The sequence below is a fragment of the Scyliorhinus canicula genome, chromosome 2, assembly GCF_902713615.1.
Source record: "Scyliorhinus canicula chromosome 2, sScyCan1.1, whole genome shotgun sequence".
Classification (NCBI taxonomy): Eukaryota; Metazoa; Chordata; class Chondrichthyes; order Carcharhiniformes; family Scyliorhinidae; genus Scyliorhinus; species Scyliorhinus canicula.
The window spans coordinates 166199121-166222874 of record NC_052147.1 but is presented as its reverse complement, the minus strand read 5'-3'; the positions used below and the strand labels follow the sequence as shown (position 1 = coordinate 166222874).

Genomic DNA, 23754 nt, shown 5'->3' with positions numbered 1-23754 from the left:
TATCAGCTGCTTTGTGACACTTTGCTGGTCCTTGCGCCAATCACATTCGTCCGGATCTGTGCTTTGTCTTGCATTTCTGTAATATCCATCACACATGCCACCATCTTATGTAACCATTACACTCATTCCCATCTTACATATCCATTACACAAATTCCCATTTTACCTATCCATTATGTCATCTGACATTTTTCTTTTCGTTCATTGATGGGTCGCAGGCTGGGCCAGCATTTATTGCCCATTCCTAATTGCCCTTTAGGGGGAAATTAAGTCAGCCAGTCAACCACATTGCTGTGGGTCCGGAGACACATGTAGGCCAGACCAGGTAAGAATGGCAGATTTCCTTCCCTAAAGGACATTAGTGAACCAGATGGGTTTATAACGACAATCGGCAATCGTTTAATGGTTATCATTAGACTTTTAATTGCAGATTTTTATTGAATTCAAATTTCACCATCTGCAGTGGAACCTGGGTCTCTGGATTACTAGTCCAGTAGTGACAATGCCACTACGCCACCCCCCACCCCCCCATTACACATGCCCCCACCTTACATATGCATTACACACACCCCATCTACCATATCCATTAGACGCACCCACATCTTACATATCCATTACACATGCTGTTGTTTCTCATCTGTATTATGCAACCCTCATCCAGTACACATTCCCAATCTTATGATTCCATTACGCACTCCCATCTTATGTTACAAACTACTCTATCTTACATATCCAGTTCACCGCCACCATCTTGCATATCCATTACAATACTCTTCCCCGTCAATCCCAGATTTTAATTTAACATCAGAATTATAAATTCGCAGATTTTGATAATATTCAAGTATTGCAAACATTTTTAGAAGCAAATTGTATTTTGAACATATGAGACATGGGAGAAAAAGTTTGCTTTTTTTAAGATTGTTCTTATTTCAAATATTAATTGCTTTTAACTTCAAATAAATTGCAGTGATAAATCCTGAGCACAGGAACTGTTTCTTCTTTGTTAGATAGGAGGCTTTATCATTAATGATAGCAAATTGATCATTTGCTTCTTCTGACTCGAGTTAGATGCTTGTTTCTTCTTCTACTTTTTCTTCTTCAGGCTGGTCACTTGGGTCCTGTTGGAGAATACAGGGTTCCACACCCACTGTTATTATAATACCTTAATAACATTTTGCTCATATTCACAACTCCACTATCTTTTAACCAAACTGTATAGGAGAAAACACAACATGAATCCAGTATATCTTTTTTTACACAAATGGCTCCATCAATGGTGTATAATCTAGTAACGGTTCATTTGCACATAAACTTGACCGAATGGGTAAAGGGGGAATCAACAATGTTAATTTATCAGTGGCTGATGAGATTGACCCTCAATCAGCCATCTAAAACTTGCCATCTCTGCCTATGGTAACAATTGCGACTCCCCTAAAAACTACAATTGCTCTTTAAAGTTGTTAGTAATAATTGTACGTACTGCATTCAGCTGTACATCGCTGCAATTATTATGAGGTGGGTTAGGTGATTGGTTTGTTGTAGATGAATCCTTAAAGTTCTGTTTTGAGGCAATTTTCCCTCCTTTTGGTTTGATAACTGTTTAGGTAAAGAAAAAGCAATGAGCATCTCAAAATAAAGCAAAAGAATTACACTGACAAACATTATTTTGGCATTTGGTTTGGTGTCCCTTCTAGTTACTGGTTTTATATAGTGTTATACATACATGAGATTTATTCCCTTGTCCAAGTTGCACTGAATGGCAATTGTCTGAAAAAAATTCTGGAGTGGAGAAGTTAAATAAAACATTGCTTATGAGGGAAGTCAAAAATGAGAGAAATCCAAATTGAGTATAAATCATTAGATCTCTTGGCTTAATTCCCCATCGAAGGTTGAAATCCTTCTTGTGACTTTACTATGAACAGCATTTTGCCCCTCGATAGCAAATGGAAATCCCAACAATTGTAAAAAAAAAGAATCAATGTGAATGACAATAGCAATTTAGAGGCACAGTAGTTTTCTAGGTACATTACTGGACTAGTAGCCCAGGGAGCACATGTTCAAACCCCACCTCTGGCAGTTTGAGAATTTGACTGTGAATTCAGTTTAAGAAATCTGGTAATAAAAAATTGGTATCAGTGAAAAACCAGGAAGATGTCAAATTTTGTATAAATGTCTGTCTCCTCTGTCTGTACCTCAAGTGCCACATAAACATGGTTGATTTTTAACTGTCCTCTGGAGCTACTTCAGTTGAATGAAATTGTTACTCGCAGATCAAGAGGATGGCCCACCATTACCTTCTAAGGGCAAGTAGAGATGGCCAATAAATTATGGTCTCACCCGCAATAGAAAAATCAAAGGTTTCCCAACTTGGCATAGTTTAGAGCATTAAAAGAAAATACAGTTTCTCCTTATGTACGAAACCTAACTTTGATTTTGGAGCAGCAGCAGCAAGATGGTCCCGAACAGATCCTCTTCTCACTTATCCTATATTCAGTCTAATCTTTTAAAATTAAATTTTAAGACTAACATTATTACTAACCTTCATGTAGCTACATTGTGTACCTTGTGTTGCCCTATTATGTATTTTCTTTTATTTTATTTTCATGTACTTAATGATCTGTTGAGCTGTTCGGTACACGTGACAATAAACAAAATGCAATCCAATCCAATTTAGATGGGAAGAACTTGGGGAAATGCTACCCACACTCACCTTGTTTTCGAGCATGTTTTGCTGCGCAGGTTGCAGTCAGCATTGCAAAAGGATGCAACGACAGACTAGATGAATGAACGTGCCTCTGGAAAAGAAAAATGAATGTTTGCACAAGTCCTCGAAATGTCCATTCTCTCAAACATACATTGCAGCAGCAGTATTTCACATAAGTCTAAAGAAACGATTAATTCATTTTGACAGATTAGTCTAGTTAACAGATAGATTAGACTAGTCAACACTACATTGTTAGTGTATTAACTTCAAATATTAATCAATACTTGAAATTGATTTATGTCATTAGTATTAATGATGAAAGCCAGACAGGAATATTAACCCGATATATGAGAGGTACTTGAAACAAAAGGTAAGCATTTGGATGAATATTACTCATAGGCAACAACTGAAATATTGCACCAAGTTCCTTTGAAGACTCAAGGTCTGCTCAGACAGACTTACTAACACAGTTACTGTGCGTAAATATTACAAATCTCGAATGGGTATGAAAAACAAGAAGAAAAATTAATCAGATTAATCTCTTCTGATGTCTGGTAGAATTTCATGAGGTGAAACGAAAAACAAAAATGATTTACCCAGAGACTATCTCTAACTTCCTGTGTTGCCCATAGATGGGTCTTTCTTGTTGAGTTTTTGTTTTCCAACGTGATGTATTTTTGTTCAACACCTTGAATTGTTTCTTTAAATGTTTTCTAATGTTGCGGGGATGTGGTGGAGGTGTGGGTTCTTTCGAAGAGTTGGTGCTGACTCGATGGGCCGAATGGCCTCTTTCTACACTGTAGATTCTATGATTCTATTTATCACCATACCTTTTAGTCTATTTATTCAACCTTAGCCACCTCCCCTCTCATACCTCAGTAATTGGCTTTGTTTAAGTTTAAGATTTTTTTTGTGATTGGAAGAGGTCAATTTTAAACATAACATGGAATTAATTTGTATTATGATCACCATTTCCAAGTGGAATTTTTCCGATAATACTATTAATTAACCCCTCCCTCATTACTCAATATTCTTAGTCAGTTCCACAATGTATTGCTCCAGGAAACTGTCCATGGAAACATTTTACAAACTCATCTTCAAGACCATCCTTGCCAATTTGATTGTCCCAATCTATAATCTTTAATTTAATTTATTTGCTACTATTCCCTGTATTGGCCTTACTCACTAATGCACAATTAATGTTAACCTCTCTGTCTCTTCCTGTACCACTTAACTTGTCTGTACCCACTTTGCTACATTGATCCATTGCTTGACATTTCTCTTTGGATTTCCAAATCTCCCATCACCGAACCCTCCCTCCGCCACAACTCTGTTATTTTAAAGCTTTGTCCACAACAGCCGATAAACAACTGGCCAGGACCATTGGTTCTAACCCAATTTAGGTGGAGCTAATCCCAACAGAATAGCTCCCTCTTTCCTGAGTACTTGTGCCAGCGTCCATGAATCAAAACCTCTTTTTTCCCCTCACCACTCCTTCAGCTACGTGTTTAACTCTCTAATCTGCTGGACCTATTCCAATTGATGGCATGGCTCAGGTAACAATCCAACAAACTGACTACATCATAGGAAAACATTATGGAACAACGCAAAGTCATTTTGTCCGCTCAGCTTTCTTAGTCTCCCAGATACCTGTCTCAGTTGGTAGCATTCTTGCCACTGAATTGGAAGTTATGGGTTAATATTCCAATCCAGAGACTTCAAAATCTAGGCTGATACTCAAGTGTAGAACTGAGGGGGTGCTACACTGTCAACGTGCTGGCTTTCAAACAAAATGATAAACCAAGGCCCAGGCTGCTCTCTCAGCTGGTCAAAAAGATGCCACTGCTCTATTTGAAGAAGAGTGGAATTCTCGCCACAGACTTGGGCAGCATTTTATCCCTCAACCAACATCACTCCAACAGATTACCTGGTCAGCATCACAGTAGTGTTTGTAGAACCTTGCAGTGTGTAAATTGGCCTTTCTTGCAACAGTGACAACACTTTAACAACACTTAATTGGCTGTGAAACACTTTGCGATGTTCTGACGTTGTGATTAATACGACACAGGCACCAGTTTCTTTCCAGGCCCAGTTTGCCCATTTACAATAATTTCCTAACCAAACCCCAGTCTTTTTGTGAGTCATGAATTGTACTGCCAGTAAATTATCTTTGAACTGTTTTTACTTTCCCATGACCACACATTTCAACTTCAATTATTTAACGCCCCTCAACATCTTGGGCATCTCTCACCTCTGATCATTAATAAGAGACTTATGCTGAGGAAATATTGTCATTCCATATCCATGGTGACATTTCACAAAGTGTTGATCGAGGATTAAGGTCAGCTTTAGCCCTACCTATCTTAGAGTGTATCGGGGATGAAAGTTGGAGGGAGGAGGGTATGGGGAGAGCAGGAAATGTTTCACTGAGGAGAATGAATCACGAGGCTGGAAATCCACAAAGCCATTTAATCTGTGGTAAAGTCAATGAGGCCCGATTTCCAGCCAGTGATGAAGTATGCTGCTAAACGTGCCAGGATTTTCAGGGTCAGCATAGAAGCATATTGATGGGATGTCAAGAAGCACATCTGCTGTGTAGTAAGCAGTAAATTGGAGGGAAGGAGATAAATCTTGTTCTTTTAAGATGAAAATTTAAAGAGGCAGCAGATTTCAGGAAGAATCAGTGACGCAACTGTTTAAATTCTCTTCCCAAAGGCTGATTTATGCTTTCTTAAAACTTCCCAGCATATACATGTGGCGCTAACAATTGCACTCAAAGACGACAGACAAGTTCAATCGAGGCTTTATTGCTGTGTGATGCTATTCCTCCGGCTGCAACTGTAGACTAGGGTCTGAGTGACTCACACGCATATTTATACACAAGCTCCCTGTGGGCGGAGCTAGCCGGCAGGGGCTTACCGGAGGAACCTGTATTACAGGTACAGCCATTCATCCCCCTACTGCAAGTATGCATATCTACAGTGGTTATCACCACATTCACCCCCTGTAAAAATGAGTCCGGCAGGGGTGACGTGTAACTATAATACAACGGATGATATATTTACAAAAGGGTTCAAACAAAGAAAACCAAGAGTGCACCCGGTTAGCAGGTTACAGGTTGAGCCGAACCGGCGGTCGAACATTCCGCTGTGATCGGCGTAGCTGTGGTGCCAACGTCGGTGCAGGTGCTGGCGGCGTTGGTGCTGGCTGCTGGCGGTGTTGGTGCTGGCTGCTGGCGGGATGACTCCGAGAGCGAGCCAAAATCTTCCGTGTCCTCCAGTGTGGGCTGGGGGACAAGGGATGGACCTGGTGGGGACGAATAGGGGGGCGCCGGGGAAAAGGAGGGTGGCGCGGGGGGGAAAGGAGCGTGGGCATGGGATCGGCACCTGAGGGAGCCAGGTCCCAGAGCGAGACTGTGTCCTGGCGGCCGTCGGGGAACTCCACGTAGGCATACTGAGGGTTGGCGTGGAGAAGGCGTATTTTGTCCACCAGGGGTTCCGCCTTGTGGTGCCGGACATGCCTACGGAGAAGGACTGGGCCCGGAGTCGTGAGCCACGTCGGGAGCGACACCCCGGATGCAGACTTCCTAGGGAAGGCAAAAACACATTCATGGGGTGTACTGTTAGTTGCGGTGCACAGTAGCGACCGAATGGAATGGAGCGCGTCAGGGAGGACCTGCTGCCAGCGAGCGGCTGGGAGGTTCCTGGACCATAGGGCCAGCTGGACGGCCCTCCATACCGTCCCGTTCTCCCTCTCTACCTACCCGTTTCCCCGGGTGTTGTAGCTGGTTGTCCTGCTGGAGGCGATACCCCTGCTGAGCAGGAAATGACGTAGCTCTTCACTCATGAACGAGGATCCCCTGTCACTGTGGATGTAGGGGAAACCGAACAGGGGGAAAATGGAATCCAGGGCCTTGATGACGGTGGCAGATGTCAGATCCACGAATGGGATGGCGAAGGGGAACCTAGAAAATTCATCGACCACACTAAGGATGTAGGTGTTGCGGTCGGTGGAGGGGAGGGGCCCTTTGAAGTCCACGCTGAGGCGTTCAAAGGGGCGGGACGCTTTCACCAGGCGCACGCGATCTGGCCGGCAGAAGTGCGGCTTGCACTCGGCACAGACCTGGCAGTCTCTGGTGACTGTCCGTACTTCCTCGTTGGAGTAGGGCAGATTGCGGGCTTTGATTAGATGGTACAAGCAAGTGACCCCCGGATGGCCAAGGCTCTCGTGCAAGGCACGAAGCTGGTTCATTTGTGCGCTGGCACATGTACCTCGGGAGAGGGCGCCTGGGGACTCGTTGAGCTTGCTAGGGCGATACAAGATCTCGTAGTTAAAGGTGGAGAGCTCGATTCTCCACCGCAAGATTTTGTCATTCTTGATCTTGCCCCACTGCGTGTTGTTGAACATGAAGGCTACCGGCCGTTGGTCAGTGAGGAGAGTGAATCTCCTGCTGGCCAGGTAATGCCTCCAGTGCCGCACCGCTTCAACAATTGCCTGGGCCTCCTTTTCAACAGAGGAATGTCGAATTTCGGAGGCGTGGAGGGTGCGTGAAAAGAATGCCACGGGTCTGCCTGCCTGATTCAGCGTGGCGGCAAGTGCGACATCTGAAGCGTCGCTTTCTACTTGGAAAGGCAGTGTCTCGTCTACTGCGTGCATCCCGGCCTTGGCTATGTCAGATCGAATGAGGGCGAAGGCCTGTTGTGCCTCGGCCGAGAGGGGAAAATGTGTGGACTGGATAAGTGGGTGGGCCTTGTCCACATATTGTGGGACCCACTGGGCGTAATAAGAAAAGAACCCAAGGCAGCGTTTGAGGGCCTTGGGGCAGTGGGGGAGTGGAAGCTCCATGAGGGGACTCATGCAGTCGGGGTCGGGCCCCAGTAGTCCGTTTTGGACTATGTAGACGAGGATGGCTAAGCGGTCTAGGTGGAACACGTACTTCTCCTTGTTGTATGTGAGATTAAGGAGAGATGCGGTGTGGAGGAATTTAGAAAGTTTGGCGTCATGGTCCTGCTGGTCATGGCCACAGATGGTGACATTGTCGAGGTACGGGAAGGTGGCCTGCAGTCCGTACCGGTCAACTATTCGGTCCATTTCTCGTTGAAATACCGAGACTCCATTCGTGACGCCGAAGGGAACCCTAAGAAATTGGTACAGACGACCGTCTGCCTCGAAGGCAGTGTAGGGACGGTCCGATTTACGGATGGGGAGCTGGTGGTAGGCGGATTTCAGGTCAATAGTAGAGAAGACCCGGTACTGTGCAATCTGATTAATCATATCAGAAATGCGGGGGAAGGGGTACGCGTCGAGCTGCGTGTACCGGTTGATGGTCTGGCTGTAGTCCACGACCATCCTGTGCTTCTCCCCGGTCTTAACCACTACCACCTTGGTTCGCCAAGGGCTGTTGCTGGCCTCGATGATACCCTCCCGAAGCAGCCGCTGGACTTCAGACCTCATGAAGGCCTTGTCCTGGGTGCTGTACCGTCTGCTCCTGGTGGCGACGGGCTTGCAATCTGCGGTCAGATTGGCAAAGAGTGAGGGAGGCTCGACCTTGAGGGTCGCGAGGCCGCAAACGGTGAGGGGAGGGAGGGGTCCGCTGAATTTGAGGGTAAGGCTCTGCAGATTGCACTGGAAATCCAGGCCTAGTAAGAGTGAAGCGCAAAGGTTGGGGAGAATGTACAGACGGAAATGGTCGAATTCCACGCCCTGTACAGTAAGTTTAACCAGGCAGAAACCCCGGATCAGGACAGAGTGGGACCCGGAGGCGAGAGAGATCTGCCGTTTGGCGGGATGGACTGCAAGGACTTACCTTACCGTGTCCGGGTGGACGAAGCTCTCGTGCTCCCGGAGTCGATGAGGCAGGAGGTCACATGGCCGTTGACCAGCACCAATGTGGAAGAGGGTGCCAGATTGCGAGGACGCGACTGGTCGAGCGTAACGGAGGCGAATAGCAGGCGATCGGCAGTCGAATCAAATGAGTCCGACGAGGAGAGGTAGCGACCCGTGTCCCGTGGCCCCGTCCCGGGAGGACAAAATGGCAGCGTCTGGAGTACCTGTGTGGGAGAAGATGGCGGCGGACAAAATGGCGGCGCCCATGGAACGCACATGGCGGTGGGGGATGAAGATGGCGGCGCCCATGGCGCGCACATGGCGGGGGCGGCAAAAGATGGCAGCGCCCACTGATCGCATGTGGAGTCGGGGGAAGCGGACGGCAGGGACCATTGTGCAATCGGCTGAGGCGAGGGGAACGGGGACGCGATAGCGGGAACCATGCGGGACTGACACACCACTGCAAAGTGGCCTTTCTTGCCACAAGCTTTGCAGGTTCGCGGTGCGGGCCGGGCAGCGTTGGCGGGGGTGCTTCTGCTGACCGCAGAAGTAACAGTGGGGACCCCCAGGGAGCGCGGTGCGGTGAGCAGTGCAGGCATAGTGCATGGGGGTGGCTGCTGGGGGGGGGCCGTTTGCGGGGTCCACGAGGGGTAGGACGGGTGGGCCTGGGGGGCCGTTTGCGGGGTCCATGAGGGGTAGGACGGGTGGGCCGAGCGGCTAGCGGAGTAAGATCGCGCACTACGGGAGGCGGCCGTCATGGAAAGCGCCAGAGTCTTTGTGGCCGCAAGGTCGAGGGCGGCCCCTTCCAGCAGTCGTTGCCGGATGGGGTCCGATGCGATGCCTGCAACAAAGGCATCGTGCATGAGTAAGTCAGAGTGTTCCGTGGCTGTGAGGGCCCGGCAGTCGCAGTCTCCTACCAGAGGTATAAGGGCCCTCCAGAAGTCCTCAATTGACTCTCCCCGCTGCTGGACGCGAGTAGAGAGTTGATGCCTCGCATACAGGGTGTTCGTCGACTGTGCATAGTTCTCCTTCAGCAGTTCCATAGCTCTGGTGTAGTCAGTCGCATCTCGAATTAGCGGAAAGACGCTGGAGCTAAGTCTGGAGTACAGGAGTTGCTTTTTCTGAGCCTCCGTCGGGGGAGGGTCCGCTGAAGAGATGTAGGCCTCGAAGACTGCAAGCCAGCGAACAAAGTCTTTCCTGGCGTGAGGCGACTGCGGATCCAGTTGCAGACGGTCAGGCTTGATCCTGATGTCCATGGTGTACGGAAAATCACACAGCAATAAATTGTGGCGCTAACAATTGCACTCAAAGATGAGAGACAAGTTCAATCGAGGCTTTATTGCTGTGTGATGCTATTCCTCTGGCTGCAACTGTAGACTAGGGTCTGAGTGACTCACACGCATATTTATACACAAGCTCCCTGTGGGCGGAGCTAGCCGGCAGGGGCTTACCGGAGGAACCTGTATTACAGGTACAGCCATACATCCCCCTACTGCGAGTATGCATATCTACAGTGGTTATCACCACAATACATCTAGAAGTGTGGGATTGCAAGCAAGGGTTCAGGCAAGATTGGCAGGACAAGGAGATTTACAGGTCCTTCTGAATAAGATTTGTAGAAGAGCCGGACTGCAGGGAGGCAGCTACCAAAGGCAATTGTCAGAGCCAGGTTGAGTGAAGTGACAGTTTATGCTGAGTGCCACTTCTCTCGCCCCCAAGAGAGTGGACCAGTACTGGAATTTTTTTCATGATCTGAGAAAAGTAAGCATGGTAAAAGAATAGTAACCTTCCACTTTCCATTTGGCATCACAGCCACTAATCACACTCACTTCTTAAATTAAACAGTGGGTGCGTTTTAATGGCCGTGTAGTGCTTAAACGAGAGCGCTACAAATCCGTTACATCGCAGGAGAGGCCAAACTTGAGAACCGCGCCGGGCATCGATCTGTCTGTGATCTAACTGGCCACTCCCATTGGTAACATCAGGATCCCATCTTAGCGTGGCAAGAAACCAATAATTACCAATTTAGGCCAATCTCCATTTAACTAACAGGAGCGATCCCCTATTTAACGGCCTGCCCAGCAAGGGGTCACACGGGCACTGAATAGTACACCTTTTAAAAAATGCGAGGCAGGTAGAATGGCTACTATGGGTCCTGAGGAGGTGAGTAGCCATCTTCACTCCTGGGCAATGAGCCCGGAATTGCTGCCCTGGTGTTCGAGAGTGGGAGTGCAGCCTCATTCAGGGTGAGCCACCATCGGGGGTTGTGGCCATCCATGGCTAGGTTGGCTGGGATTAGGATGGGGGGGAAGAGGGTGTTTCAGTGCCAGTGGGTGCGCCATGCCAACCCTTGGATCATGTGGTCCATGTAGGCCAGTGAGCTTAACTTCGGTAGTAGGGAAGATGCTGGAATCTATCATCAAGGAAGAAATTGCGAGGCATCTGGATAGAAATTGTCCCATTGGGCAGACGCAGCATGGGTTCGTAAAGGGCAGGTCATGCCTAACTAATTTAATGGAATTTTTTGAGGACATTACCAGTGCAGTAGCTAACGGGGAGCCGATGAATGTGGTATATCTGGATTTCCAGAAAGCCTTTGACAAGGTGCCACACAAAAGGTTGCTGCATAAGAAAAAGATGCATGGCATTAAGGGTAAAGTAGTAGCATGGATAGAGGATTGGTTAATTAATAGAAAGCAAAGAGTTGGGATAAATGGGTGTTTCTCTGGTTGGCAATCAGTAGCTAGTGGTGTCCCTCAGGGATCCGTGTTGGGCCCACAATTGTTCACAATTTACATAGATGATTTGGAGTTGGGGACCAAGGGCAATGTGTCCAAGTTTGCAGATGACACTAAGATGAGTGGTAAAGCGAAAAGTGCAGAGGATACTGGAAGTCTGCAGAGGGATTTGGATAGGTTAAGTGAATGGGCTAGGGTCTGGCAGATGGAATACAATGTTGACAAATGTGAGGTTATCCATTTTGGTAGGAATAACAGCAAGCGGGATTATTATTTAAACGATAAAATATTAAAGCATGCCGCTGTTCAGAGAGACTTGGGTATGCTAGTGCATGAGTCACAGAAGGTTGGTTTACAAGTGCAACAGGTGATTAAGAAGGCAAATGGAATGTTGTCCTTCATTGCTAGAGGGATGGAGTTTAAGACTAGGGAGGTTATGTTGCAATTGTATAAGGTGTTAGTGAGGCCACACCTGGAGTATTGTGTTCAGTTTTGGTCTCCTTACTTGAGAAAGGACGTACTGGCGCTGGAGGGTGTGCAGAGGAGATTCACTAGGTTAATCCCAGAGCTGAAGCAGTTGGATTATGAGGAGAGGTTGAGTAGACTAGGACTGTACTCATTGGAATTTAGAAGGATGAGGGGGGATCTTATAGAAACATTTAAAATTATGAAGCGAATAGATAGGATAGATGCGGGCAGGTTGTTTCCACTGGCGGGTGACAACAGAACTAGGGGACATAGCCTCAAAATAAGGGGAAGTAGATTTAGGACTGAGTTTAGGAGGAACTTCTTCACCCAAAGGGTTGTGAATCTATGGAATTCCTTGCCCAGTGAAGCAGTTGAGGCTCCTTCATTACATGTTTTCAAGGTAAAGATAGATAGTTTTTTGAAGAATAAAGGGATTAAGGGTTATGGTGTTCGGGCCGGAAAGTGGAGCTGAGTCCACAAAAGATCAGCCATGATCTAATTGAATGGCGGAGCAGGCTCGAGGGGCCAGATGGCCTACTCCTGCTCCTAGTTCTTATGTTCTTATGCTCCTGAGGCATCCGTGGCCCCTGCCTGCCTGCACACCCAGCCGACCACCCATAACCCACTCTGGCCATGGGGTCTCTGGCCACACGACTGAAGACAATTGCTAATAGGGAATTGGCACACCTCCCAAGTGGATCTCCATGGGTCGGCATGCCATGTCGCATTTGGGAATTATTGCCGAGCATCCCAATCAGACCATGATGTCTGGACACTGTGCCTGAACACTGTGGAAGGCAACACCATGGACGCAGCAGCCAACATTCGAACTCCCAAGGGCTGGGGGCCCAGGACCGGGGATCGGCACCCGGTCGAAGTAACATTATGTGCGGGTGTCTGGGGTACAGGGTTTGGGGTCCCGCTGCGGCTGGGGTGCATGGACAGGATGTGCCGGTTGGGATGGGTCGTGGGATGGGTGCTCTGCTTGCATTCCAGATGAAAACGGCAGAAGCATCATATTGGTCGAGGTCAATGATTTTTATTATTCAACAAATTTTGTCCCCAACTGCCCCAGTCCCCCGATGATGCCACCTTCCCTCTTCAGCCCAACCTACTACACAACGCACCCAACCCCTTCCTTACCCCTCCCCATCCCCTCCCCACAGTGCCCTCTCAGTGGTCCTTGACCTAATTACCCTTCCGTGCTCTACTATTGCATCTGGGATGTCTACAGGATGCACATCAGAGGTGGAGCCAGCCTACTGCGTACCACGTCTTGTAGCTTTCAATGCCCCTAGTAGGTGTCTAGCGTGACCTGGCACATTTGGCGGTGGCATATTCCTCACCATTCCGCCCTGTTCAGGCTGCTGACTGAGAGACGCGCCACTGTCAAAGGGGTGGATCTTGGTGGAGCGGATGGCCGCTGTCGCCACTCCGTAGGGTGGCTCCATAGATTGACATCCAGCACCTCCTCTTGCTGATCTGTGCCCATAGGGCCCGGGGTTCACTTCCAGATGGAGTCATCTGGCTCCACCTGGCAACTTATCAATCTCTGCAGCACAGCTTCGGCACCCTCAGTAATTCTCCTCAGTGACTGGGACATGATCCGGCAATGCCCACCTGAGACAGGGACACGTCCCCTAGTGACCGGGATATGGTCTGCAGTGCCTCGGCTATACCCACCTGAGAATAGGACATGTCCCAAAGCACCTCAGCTATGCCCGCATGTACTGGGAGAACTCCCCTGGAGACTGGGACGTTTTGTGGAGGGCATTGGCAATGTCCACCTCAGACTTTGACATGCCCCACAGCACCTCATCAAGGTCCACCTGGTCTGGGTCACGTCCCCGAGAGACTGGGACACGCTGTTGAGGCACTCAGCCATGGCCGTCACTGACTGAGCCATGCCTTAGATACCTCCACTCATGTGACAACATCGTGCATCAGGCTGTCCACTGCTTTCGCCAGCCTAACAGTGTTGGCTTTGGGGAGCTCGGAGTGGGTGGAGGAGACGAACTTTATGGGGGGGATGGGGGAAATGGGGAGTATAAGCAGGTGGGGGCAGTGTGGGCAGCACTACTGGACATGGGCCGGGGTATGGGATTGTGCTGGGCGGGGGTGGTGCTAGTCACATGCTCGTTGTGCCAACTGACCTGTGTGGCCCAATGGAAGTCATTGACCTTCTTGTGGCACTAGGTGCCGGTCCTCCTGGTCACACTCCCTGAGCTGATGGCCGCTGCCCCTTCCTCCCAGACGGCACTGGCTGCCCTGCGGCTGACCCTCCTTGACCCTTGGGGGAACAGAGTATCTCGTCCGATCGGCATCCCTGAATCATGGGGCTGGTCTCCTCAGCAGCATGGCTGCAGGCTGTGTAGGGTTGGCTGTGCAGGATCAGTTTAAGTGCTGCTCTCCCTTGTTAGCGGGGGGGGGGGGGGGGGGGGGGGGGGGGGGCGGCGAGCATGGTCCCGGAGAATCAGCCGGCGGGACCATCATTTGTGGCGTGAAGCCCGTGGATCTACATTAAGTGGTCACATTAACGTTTAATAGCGGTGACAGCCTCACCGGGCCGAGCGTCGGGAAGGTCACAGCGGTTCCTGCTCGCTACCACACTTAGAAACCTTTTGGTTAAATTGCGCCCTATAAGTATTCACTCACAGTGCATTCTAGTTCAATAGTTCTATAAATCTTCCATCTAGAATCTGTATTTGGAAACCCCCCTCCAAGCTCTTTTTGCATTAAGACTATTACAATGCAAACCTTTCAAGGGGCCCTTCTAGCATTTATTCTGCAGCATTTAAGAGAGTCAGCTGATTCTGTGGAGCAAATACTCTAGCTGCTGGAAAGACAAACCAGTGCTGAAAACATCGAGATTGGCAACTACAGGTGAATGAATGTCAAACAGTCCCTGCACCAGCACTTTAAACAACCAAATCTGCAACGAACACTAACTTTTTGCCACATTCTGTCACTCTCTCTGGATGCTATATACCCATTAAACCACAGGTCCAGCGCAATAAAAATAAGGTTAATGATTAGATGGTAATGGTATTTTGTAAATGTTTTTGGAAGATAATGAAGTGGAACATAATGATGATGATGATGATGACGACGAACATCCCATACTCTGTGCCATTGGTGCTCCTGCCTTTTACCTCCCTCAATTCCACATCCCATGTCACCCTATGGGGAGATCACAATCATGAGGATAACTTTGCAGTGATTTTCTCAGTGTAATTGTAAAGTAAAGTGAATGTGCATTTTAATTTTGTTCTGTTCTTTGATGAGCAGGATAGGTATTGTGAGGCCTCGTTACTTTGTTGTGTTGTATGTTAGTGAGAGCCAGAAATAGTGATGGTAATGTCTGCAATTATTGGAGTCAGCAGGCAGATTGGGGAGAGGTCGTGATGGTCGTTAGGGCAGCATGGTAGCATAGTGGGTAGCACAATTGCTTCACAGCTCCAGGGTCCCAGGTTCAATTCCCGGCTTGGGTCACTGTCTGTGCGGAGTCTGCACGTCCTCCCCATGTGTGTGTGGGTTTCCTCCGGGAGCTCCGGTTTCCTCCCACAGTCCAAAGATGGGCAGGTTAGGTGGATTGGCCATGCTAAATTGCCCTTAGTGGCCAAAAAGGCTAAGTGGGGGTTGCTAGGTTGCGGGGATAGGGTAGATACGTGGGCTTGAGTGGGTTGCTCTTTGTAAGGGCCGATGCAGACTCGATGGGCCGAATGGCCTCCTTCTGCACTGTAAATTCTATGTGATGGAAGTTTGAAAAGAGTACCACTTAAATCCTATGGAAATGCATTGGGAATGATCTCCAACAAACTTTGCAAGCAGCCAGCGTATAACAGGCCTCTAAATACTGATCCTTGAAGCTGAATTCCAAATTCCTCAACAACCAGGCCCATTTCCATTAAGGGTTTTATTTTCAATCATTGTAGTTAGTCACAAAGATTTTGAACACACTTTCTAAGGAGGGCATTAAATTGGTTCCCAGGAGAACCTAGTCAAATGTAAGAGTAATCTATTGCTCTCTCAACTTTGGTTAAACCAGCATCATGGCAGAACTGAATCACCCCACAATGCTGCTGTCCAGGAGTCAATACAAGATCAATCACACAAAATTATTAAACAAATTAATAATATCTGTCAAGATGATTGCCAGAAATTGCCTCCACGTGTAAACTCACATAGAACAAAGTGACAGAAGCGATAGCAGCTACAACACTTGCCAATTTTTTAAAACTACCAATAGTTCATAAGAATGGAAAGATGACCAAAGTCAGTGAGTGACATTAAGGGATAGTTTCAAACCAACAGAATTATACAAGGATTTAATTTGTGCCTCTACATTAAGAGTTAACTGTGGTAAAGGATGGTGTGTTTTGTGGTCAAAGGCTGCAACCTAGTGGCAATATTAAAAGTGATGCATGGCTTTTGGTTTTAAAGCCAAATGGTCATAATAAACAGAAGAAAAACATTTCATAACAATTTTTCTTTACCTTATTTGATCTTGAACTTCACTATATCAAACTGTTTAATAATGTATGGAATTTTTCAATTATTGTAAAGGCTTGATGACTTTAAAAGAAAAGTAAATTCCTGCAGCTAATGTTTTAAATACGTTTGAAATCTATCAAATGATCAAGAATACATTTCTCACAAGTTATTATTTTTGTTTATATCCCTGCATAAGATAACTTACCGTAATTGTCTTACAGAACTGAGTAACTGAGGGTTTATATCTGTAAACCTTAAGAATGTCTTCAAGTGGTATGCTGTTCTGAAAACAAATTTTAAAAAGTTGATTGAATCTTTCAAAAGGACTTCAGGAGCATTTCTTAATAAAAAGCTAACTGTTAAAATCACAACAAGATTGGAATAAGATGAACAATATTCGCTGTTTCTGTGCATTCCTCTCATGTCACATTTTGACAAATGATTTATAGATGTTAAAACTACTGATTGCTGAAAATCTTTTGATTACAATATTAGGAAACAAATGAAGCATCTACAATATATCCAGTTATTGCAGTAGTATTCTTTCAATAAGTGATAGCAAAACTGGACTGGTTGAATTTCTAAAGAAATCACAGTACATTATTAATAATAGTTTGTTTGTTGCTCACTTTTGACATTGTATTGCATCTTTATCGGCTGCAAAAATGTTTTGTTGAAGGGACTTGGATGATCCAAAACAATGGACTTTCCGATTGCTCTATATCTCCAATACAGGATAAATCATTCTCATTTTCTCTCTCATGATAGAGAACTCCATTAACAGGTCAGCCAAGAACTAACAAATTTCACATATGAAATTCATGAGATAAAGCATTTGTAAATCCCACAATTCCAAATCAGTTCCTATAGCTGGGAGGCTCAGTCGCTGGCTTCAACAATTGGTTCCCCCATTTGTCTTCCTTGTTCGGAATAATACTCAGAAAAAATTAAAACTTTTACTCCAATACACAATGCTCTCGTGTTACAATTACCTGTAATTTCAAGAGATTAGATTTAAGTGATTGGTCAAGCAAATCATTTAATGCCAATAAAAGTCTGCATGCCTAATTAACAAAACTGAGTGTGCTGGATGGGGAACTTTAGCTGACTAATCATTCAGCTGTATTCTATGCTGTGGCCTACGTTCCGTCCTATACCTCAGCATTAAATGTAATTGAAAATTTGTCTCACTTCCTCCAAACAAAAGGTGCTGCTATGGGTATCTGTCTGGGTTCTTGCTTGGCCTGTCTTTTTGTGGGATATGAGCTCCAGTCCGAGTCTGGCCTCCTCCCTCAACAATGTTTCTGGTACATTGGTCATTGTAGCAATGACATTTCCTGCTATTACCCTGAATTGGAAAGCTTCATCAACTTTGCTTCTAATTTCCATCCTTCTCTCATCTTTGTATAATCCATCCCTCACTCTTCCCTTCCTTGACTTCTCTGTCTCCATTTCTGGTGATAGGCTATCAACTAATATTCACAATAACCCCACTGATTCCAACAGCTACCTCAACTACACTTCTTCACACCTCCACCGTGTAAGGATTCCATTCCATCCTCCCAGTTTCTCCATCTCTGTTGCATCTGTTCTGATGATGTAGCCTTCCATACGCGTGCCTCTGATCTGTAATCCTATTTCCTCAACCAAGGTTCCACCCTCCCACCCCCACCCACCACCATGGTTGACAGAGCCCTCAATTGTGTCCAACCCATTTCCAACACTTTGGCAGACAACCCGAGAGTACCACTATGAACCCTTCCTCGGCTATTGCTGAAAACCTCAAATTCTACCCTGATATAAAACTGACCTATCAACTGTTATAGTGTGAGTACTGACCTTTATACTTTTTCTCCTGTCCAATATGTGAATGCCCCTGTGAAAGACTGTCTAGCATAGTGGAATATGAAACAGTCAAATCAATGCAGACTCCTTGGAGTCCCTACTTTGCTTCTACATCAGAGCCCCACACAAGAAAATTGATGATCCCAACTATTTCTGCTCTCTCCGAATGTGCTTGCACTCTGTCATGTGCAACTAGTCCCAAAAGAATACTGGAATTAAGCACAGCAGCTTATTTGAGTGCAAGTATATCCCTGAACTGAAGTGCCTCCTTCCCATAGCCCAATCTGACAACCCATTAAATAGGAGGCTACTCACTGTTCTAACAGAAGTAAAGACTTAAGAAGGTCTGCTTCTCAATACCTTTGCGACACAGCAGGAACCCATTCCATAATGGCCTGCATACAGAAAGTGAGGCAACCAAGCCATCAGCCAAGCCACACAAGCTTTCCTAGCTGATGCTACACTCGCCATTTAGAAAACAGACGTATTGACTTTTGTACTGCTTACACTCCAATGCCAGAGTACCGCAGGCAACAGCCAGGTGAGCCAGCCTCAAGGTTCACAGATGTGGACCTCCAGATGATCGTGTGCGAGGTCAGACGCAGGACTGCTAAAAACTGTCACAAAGAGGGCTTGGATTGACAATACTGATACCATCAGTGCCACAGGGGAGCATCGCCATACTAGCTTCTGATGCCACAAGTGATTCAACAACTTCTTGTGGTGTGGAAAAGCAAGTGCTCCATGAGGCCAGTTAGGCCCTTGGCCACACATTCTGCACTATAGCCAGCAGCAGAGGGGACACAGGATGTGTGCTGCTCCTCACCATTGGAGCAGCCTGCACCCAGGCTCACTCTGCCTTCGGAAACACCTTGCAGCATAGGGTGTGGGGAACATGCTTCCTCAGAGAAGCTGCTTTTCATATGGAACTGCAGTTCCCTATCTTCTAGTCTTGCTGGGGAGATGAGTGCACCATGCCACAGAGGTGGCCTGGATGGGGGTCGAAACCCAACAATGAAATCATTAGGACAATTGAAGAGGCGGCTATGGAGATAATAATAATTTTATTGTCACAAGTGGGCTTACATTAACATTGCAATGAAGTTACTGTGAAAATCCCCTAGTCGCCACATTCCAGCGCCTTTTCAGGTGCACAGAGGGAGAATTCAGAATGTCAAAATTACCTAACAGCATGGGCACGATTCTCCGCTGCCTACGACGGGTCGGAGAATATTGCCTTCCCGACAATTTTCACGGCCTCCCACTATTCTCTCCCCCCCCCCCCTCCGGCCGCCCCCCGACACGAATCGTTTTTTACAGCGAACAGCGATTCTCCGCAGGCTGATGGGCCGAATACCGCGGAGTTTACGGCCATTTTCACGGCCGCGATCACACCTGCTTTCAGCGTTCGTGAAAACGGCCGCAAGGTGCCCGTCCCAGACAACCATGGCACCGATTGGCACGGCCGTGCCAAGGGTGGCATGGGCCTGCGATCGGTGGGCACCGATTGCGGGCAGCGGGTCCGATACCCGCGCACTATTTGTTCTTCCGCCACCCCGCAGGATCAGTCCGCGGGGCGGCTGAGGGGCATGACGGCCCGCGCATGCGCGGGTTTGATGCGTCTGTGTGACGACGTCATCTGCGCATGCACGGGTTGGAGCCGTCCAACCCGCGCATGCGTGGCTGACGTCATCGTGCGCGTCAGCCGGCGTGCTGCTTGGCGCACGGACTTAGCGACGGTCGCTAAGCCCGCGATGCCGTGCCTCACGGGGCCCCGCTGCTAGCCCCCCCCGGGGGGGAGAATCGGGTCCTGGGAGGGGGCGCGGAGGCTGCCGTGAAACATGGCCAGTTTCACGGCAGCCTTTACGACTCGCCGCATTTGCGGAGAATCGCGCCCCATATCTTTTGGGACTTGTGGGAGGAAACCGGAGCATCGGAGGAAACCCACGCAAACACAGGGAGAGCGTGCAGACTCCACAGTCCAGGGTCTTGCAACAGAAGCAAAGTGGTGATGATAAGATCATCATTGCAGTTGCACATGTTGTTGAAAGGCCCTTATGTGCTTGGTATGCTAATAGGGTGGAGTGGGCAAGAGGTGGGGGGAAAGAGGGTGGTGTCACTGTGCAACACCTCGCCTGAAAGCATATCACACATGGGTGATGTCTAAGAACCATCAGAATGTCCAAGGCTAATTCTCATCAACTCTTCTTGAGTCTCACACAAATCCCAGCGGTCTCAGATCAAGCCGCCCTCTGAGGAAAGCAGTGTCACAGCACATTTGTGCAGCATCCACCAGAAACCCAGCAACTTGGTGGGTTCATGCATATGTGCAGAAATGGCACTGGGTGAGGTACACACATGTGCAAGGAGGAGGTGTCTGAGGTAGAGGAGTCTGTGGATAGTCACAGTGATGCTCTGCTGGACAGCCAGTAAGAGTCACAAGCGTCACAATTTGGGGTCAGTACTATGAGCAGCAAGATCAGATGTGTGGCTATCTGTTGGAGTTCCCTGAGGCTGTGTGGGCTCATGGACTGCAAATGGAAGAGTCCATGGTGCAAATGAGCTCAGCCATGTGTCTTGGGGCTTCACGAGCATAAGCTTCTCCCCTGAGGGAATAGCAACGTCATAATAAGCCATCTCTGGCAGTATCTGGAATGCATACAAGAACATTGTGATGTCCAGCACAGGATGCAAGAGGCTTTATATAGCCTCGACCAGTCAGTTCATCAATGAGCATTGATGCACATGGTATTCATTCTGTGCTGAGTAGCCTGCACAGGTGCCCAGTATGGTAGTCACCACTAGTAGTATATTACATGTATTATGGCACTGCCCGTATATTAGAGGTACAAGGGTAAATCCCTGCCTGCTGGCTCCGCCCAGTAGGTGGAGTATAAATGTGTGTGCTCTCCTGTGCTGAGGCCAGTCTGGTTCCAGCTACAGGAGGCACAGCACCTTTGCTCAATAAAGCCTCGATTACTCCATTACTCTCGTCTTTGTGGTAATTGATAGTGCATCGATTTATTAAGCAAAATTTTTGAACGATGGATCTCCGCATCAAGCCTGATCGCCTGCAGCTGAGCCCTCAAGCAGCCAACGCCACGTCTGCCTTTGACCACTGGCTAGCCTGCTTCGAAAGCTTCCTCAGAACAGCCGATGAGGAACCCTTGGACTCGCAGAAGCTCCAAGTCCTCTATTCACGGGTGAGCCCTGACATTTTGCCTCTCATCCGGGATGTGCCCACCTACTCCAAAGCGATGGAGCTCCTGAAGGGACATTACGTTCGAACAGTCAATCAAGTATACGCCAGGCACCTCCTGGCCACGAGACAGCAACTCCCTGGGAGTCTCTGGACCACTTCTGGCTTGCCCTGCACATCCTAGGTAGGAACTGTGACTGCCAGGCAGTTTTGGCACTCCAGCACAGAGAACTTTTAATTAGAGACGCGTTCATCACAGGCATGAGGTCTGCGTACATCCGCCAATGGCTACTCGAAAGAGGTACGCTTGATCTTGCGGGAAGTAGGCAACTCGTTAACTCATTAGAAGTGGCCTCCCGTAACGTTCTGTCCTACGCCCCCGACCATGCGGCACCCTCGTGAGCATCGTGGGCCCCACCAGCTGGTAACTCCAGCTCACCGCAAGCCTGCGCCACGTGGCAACCAGCCAACTCTGGGGGGCCCAAGTGTTATTTTTGCGGGTAAAACAAGCACCCCTGGCAGCGCTGCCCAGTGCGGAGCGCAACCTACAACAGGTGTGGGAAGAAAGGACTTCCGTTTGCCAGGCCTGGTCGGTCACCGCTGTTTCCAGGCCCGGCGTTTCTACACCCCTCCACGTGCGACCCAGGGGTGCCGCCATCTTCCTCATCACAAGCCACGTGCGGCCCGTGGGCGATGCCATCTTCCTCACCGCAAGCCACGTGCGACCCGTGGGTGCCGCCATCTTCGGCGCCATTTTGGTCAGCGTCTCAGGACCCCTGCTCGTCTGGCCGTTCATCACCCGCCGCTACCTCCACCTCTGCTGACCAGCCCGGGATCTCCCAGCATCTTCCGCAGCACGCTTCTATCACCCTGGATCAGTCCCGGCCCCGCAACTTCGCGACCGCGACGACGACGGTGAAGATCAATGGGTACAAGACGACCTGCCTTTTTGACTCCAACAGCACAGAGAGCTTCATTCACCCCACTACGGTAAGGCGCTGTTCCCTCCCGGTACACTCCGTCACCCAGAAAATCTCCCTGGCCTCCGGATCCCATTCTGTGGAAATCTGGGGTACTGCATTGCGACCCTCACCGTCCAGGGTGTAAGGTTCAGGAACTTCCGGCTCTACATCCTCCCCAACCTCTGCGCTGCCCTGTTACTCGGCCTGGATTTTCAGTGCCATCTCCAAAGCCTAACTTTAAAATTCGGCGGACCCCTACCCCCCTCACCTTCTGCGGCCTCACAACCCTCAAGGTCAACCCACCTTCCCTGTTTGCAAACCTCACCCCGGATTGCAAACCCGTCACCACCAGGAGCAGAAGGTACAGTGCCCAGATCAGGACCTTCATCTGGTCGGAGGTCCAACAACTTCTGCGGGAAGGGGTCATTGAGGCCAGCAACAGCCCCTGGAGAGCCCAAGTAGTGGTTGTGAAGGCTGGGGAGAAGCACAGGGTGGTCATCGACTACAGTCAGACCATCAATCGGTACACGCAGCTCGACGTGTACCCCCTCCCATGCATATCTGACATGGTCAATCAGATTGCGCAGTATCGAGTCTTTTCCACAGTGGACTTGAAATCCGTCAACCACCAGCTGCCCATCCACCTGGAGGACCGCCAGTACACTGCGTTTGAAGCAGATGGCCGCCTCTATCACTTCTTTAGGGTTCCCTTCGCCGTCACTAATGGGGTCTCGGTCTTCCAGCGAGAGATGGACTGGTACGGACTGCAGGCCACCTTCCCGTACCTAGATGACGTCACCGTCTGCGGCCACGATCAGGAGGACCATGATGCGCACCTCCAAAAATTCCTCCAGACTGCCAAACTCCTTAATGTCACATACAAGAAGGAGAAATGCGTGTTCCGCACCAACTGCTTAGCCATCCTTGGCTATGTCGTGGAAAATGGAGTTCTAGGGCCCGACCCCGACCGCATGCGCCCCCTCATGGAAGTCCCTCTCCCCCACTGCCCCAATGCCCTGAAACAATGTCTGGGGTTTCCTCCTATTACGCCCAGTGGGTCCCCAATTATGCAGACAAGGCCGGCCCACTCATTCAGTCCACAGTTTTCCCTCTGGCGGCTGTGGCCTGCCAGGTCTTCAACCGCATCAAGGCAGGCATCGCCAAGGCCATGATGCACGCGATCGACGAGTCCCTCCTCTTCCAGGAGAGCGATGCATCGGACATAGCTCTGGCCGCCACCCTCAACGAGGCGGGCTGGCCCGTAGCCTTCTTTTACCGCACCCTCCATGCTTCCGAAATTCAGCACTCCTCTGTCGAAAAGGAGGCCCAAGCCCTGCACAGTATCTTCACTCTGTTCAGTTTCCCCACCTACATCCACAGCGATCGGAGATACTCTTTTATGAGCGATGAGCTGCGTCAGTTCCCGCTCAGCAAGGGCATCGCCTCGAGCAGGTCGACCAGTTACAATCCCCGGGGAAACGGGCAGGTGGAGAGGGAGAACGGGACGATCTGGAAGGCC

At 48.7% G+C, this 23754-nt stretch overlaps 1 protein-coding gene across 1 annotated transcript in view; it reads right to left on the bottom strand.

The window, feature by feature from the left end:
• Positions 1-981: 981 nt before the first annotated feature.
• The window catches only part of LOC119962424 (uncharacterized protein C2orf80-like), a 52636-nt gene continuing 29863 nt past the window's right edge, over positions 982-23754 (bottom strand). The window contains exons 6-9 of the mRNA XM_038790380.1: positions 16435-16512; positions 2710-2794; positions 1480-1595; positions 982-1117 (exon numbers count right to left, since the gene is read on the bottom strand). Coding sequence (XP_038646308.1) covers positions 1064-1117; positions 1480-1595; positions 2710-2794; positions 16435-16512 — 333 coding nt within the window. The 3' untranslated portion in view covers positions 982-1063. The remainder of the gene's footprint in view (positions 1118-1479; positions 1596-2709; positions 2795-16434; positions 16513-23754) is intronic.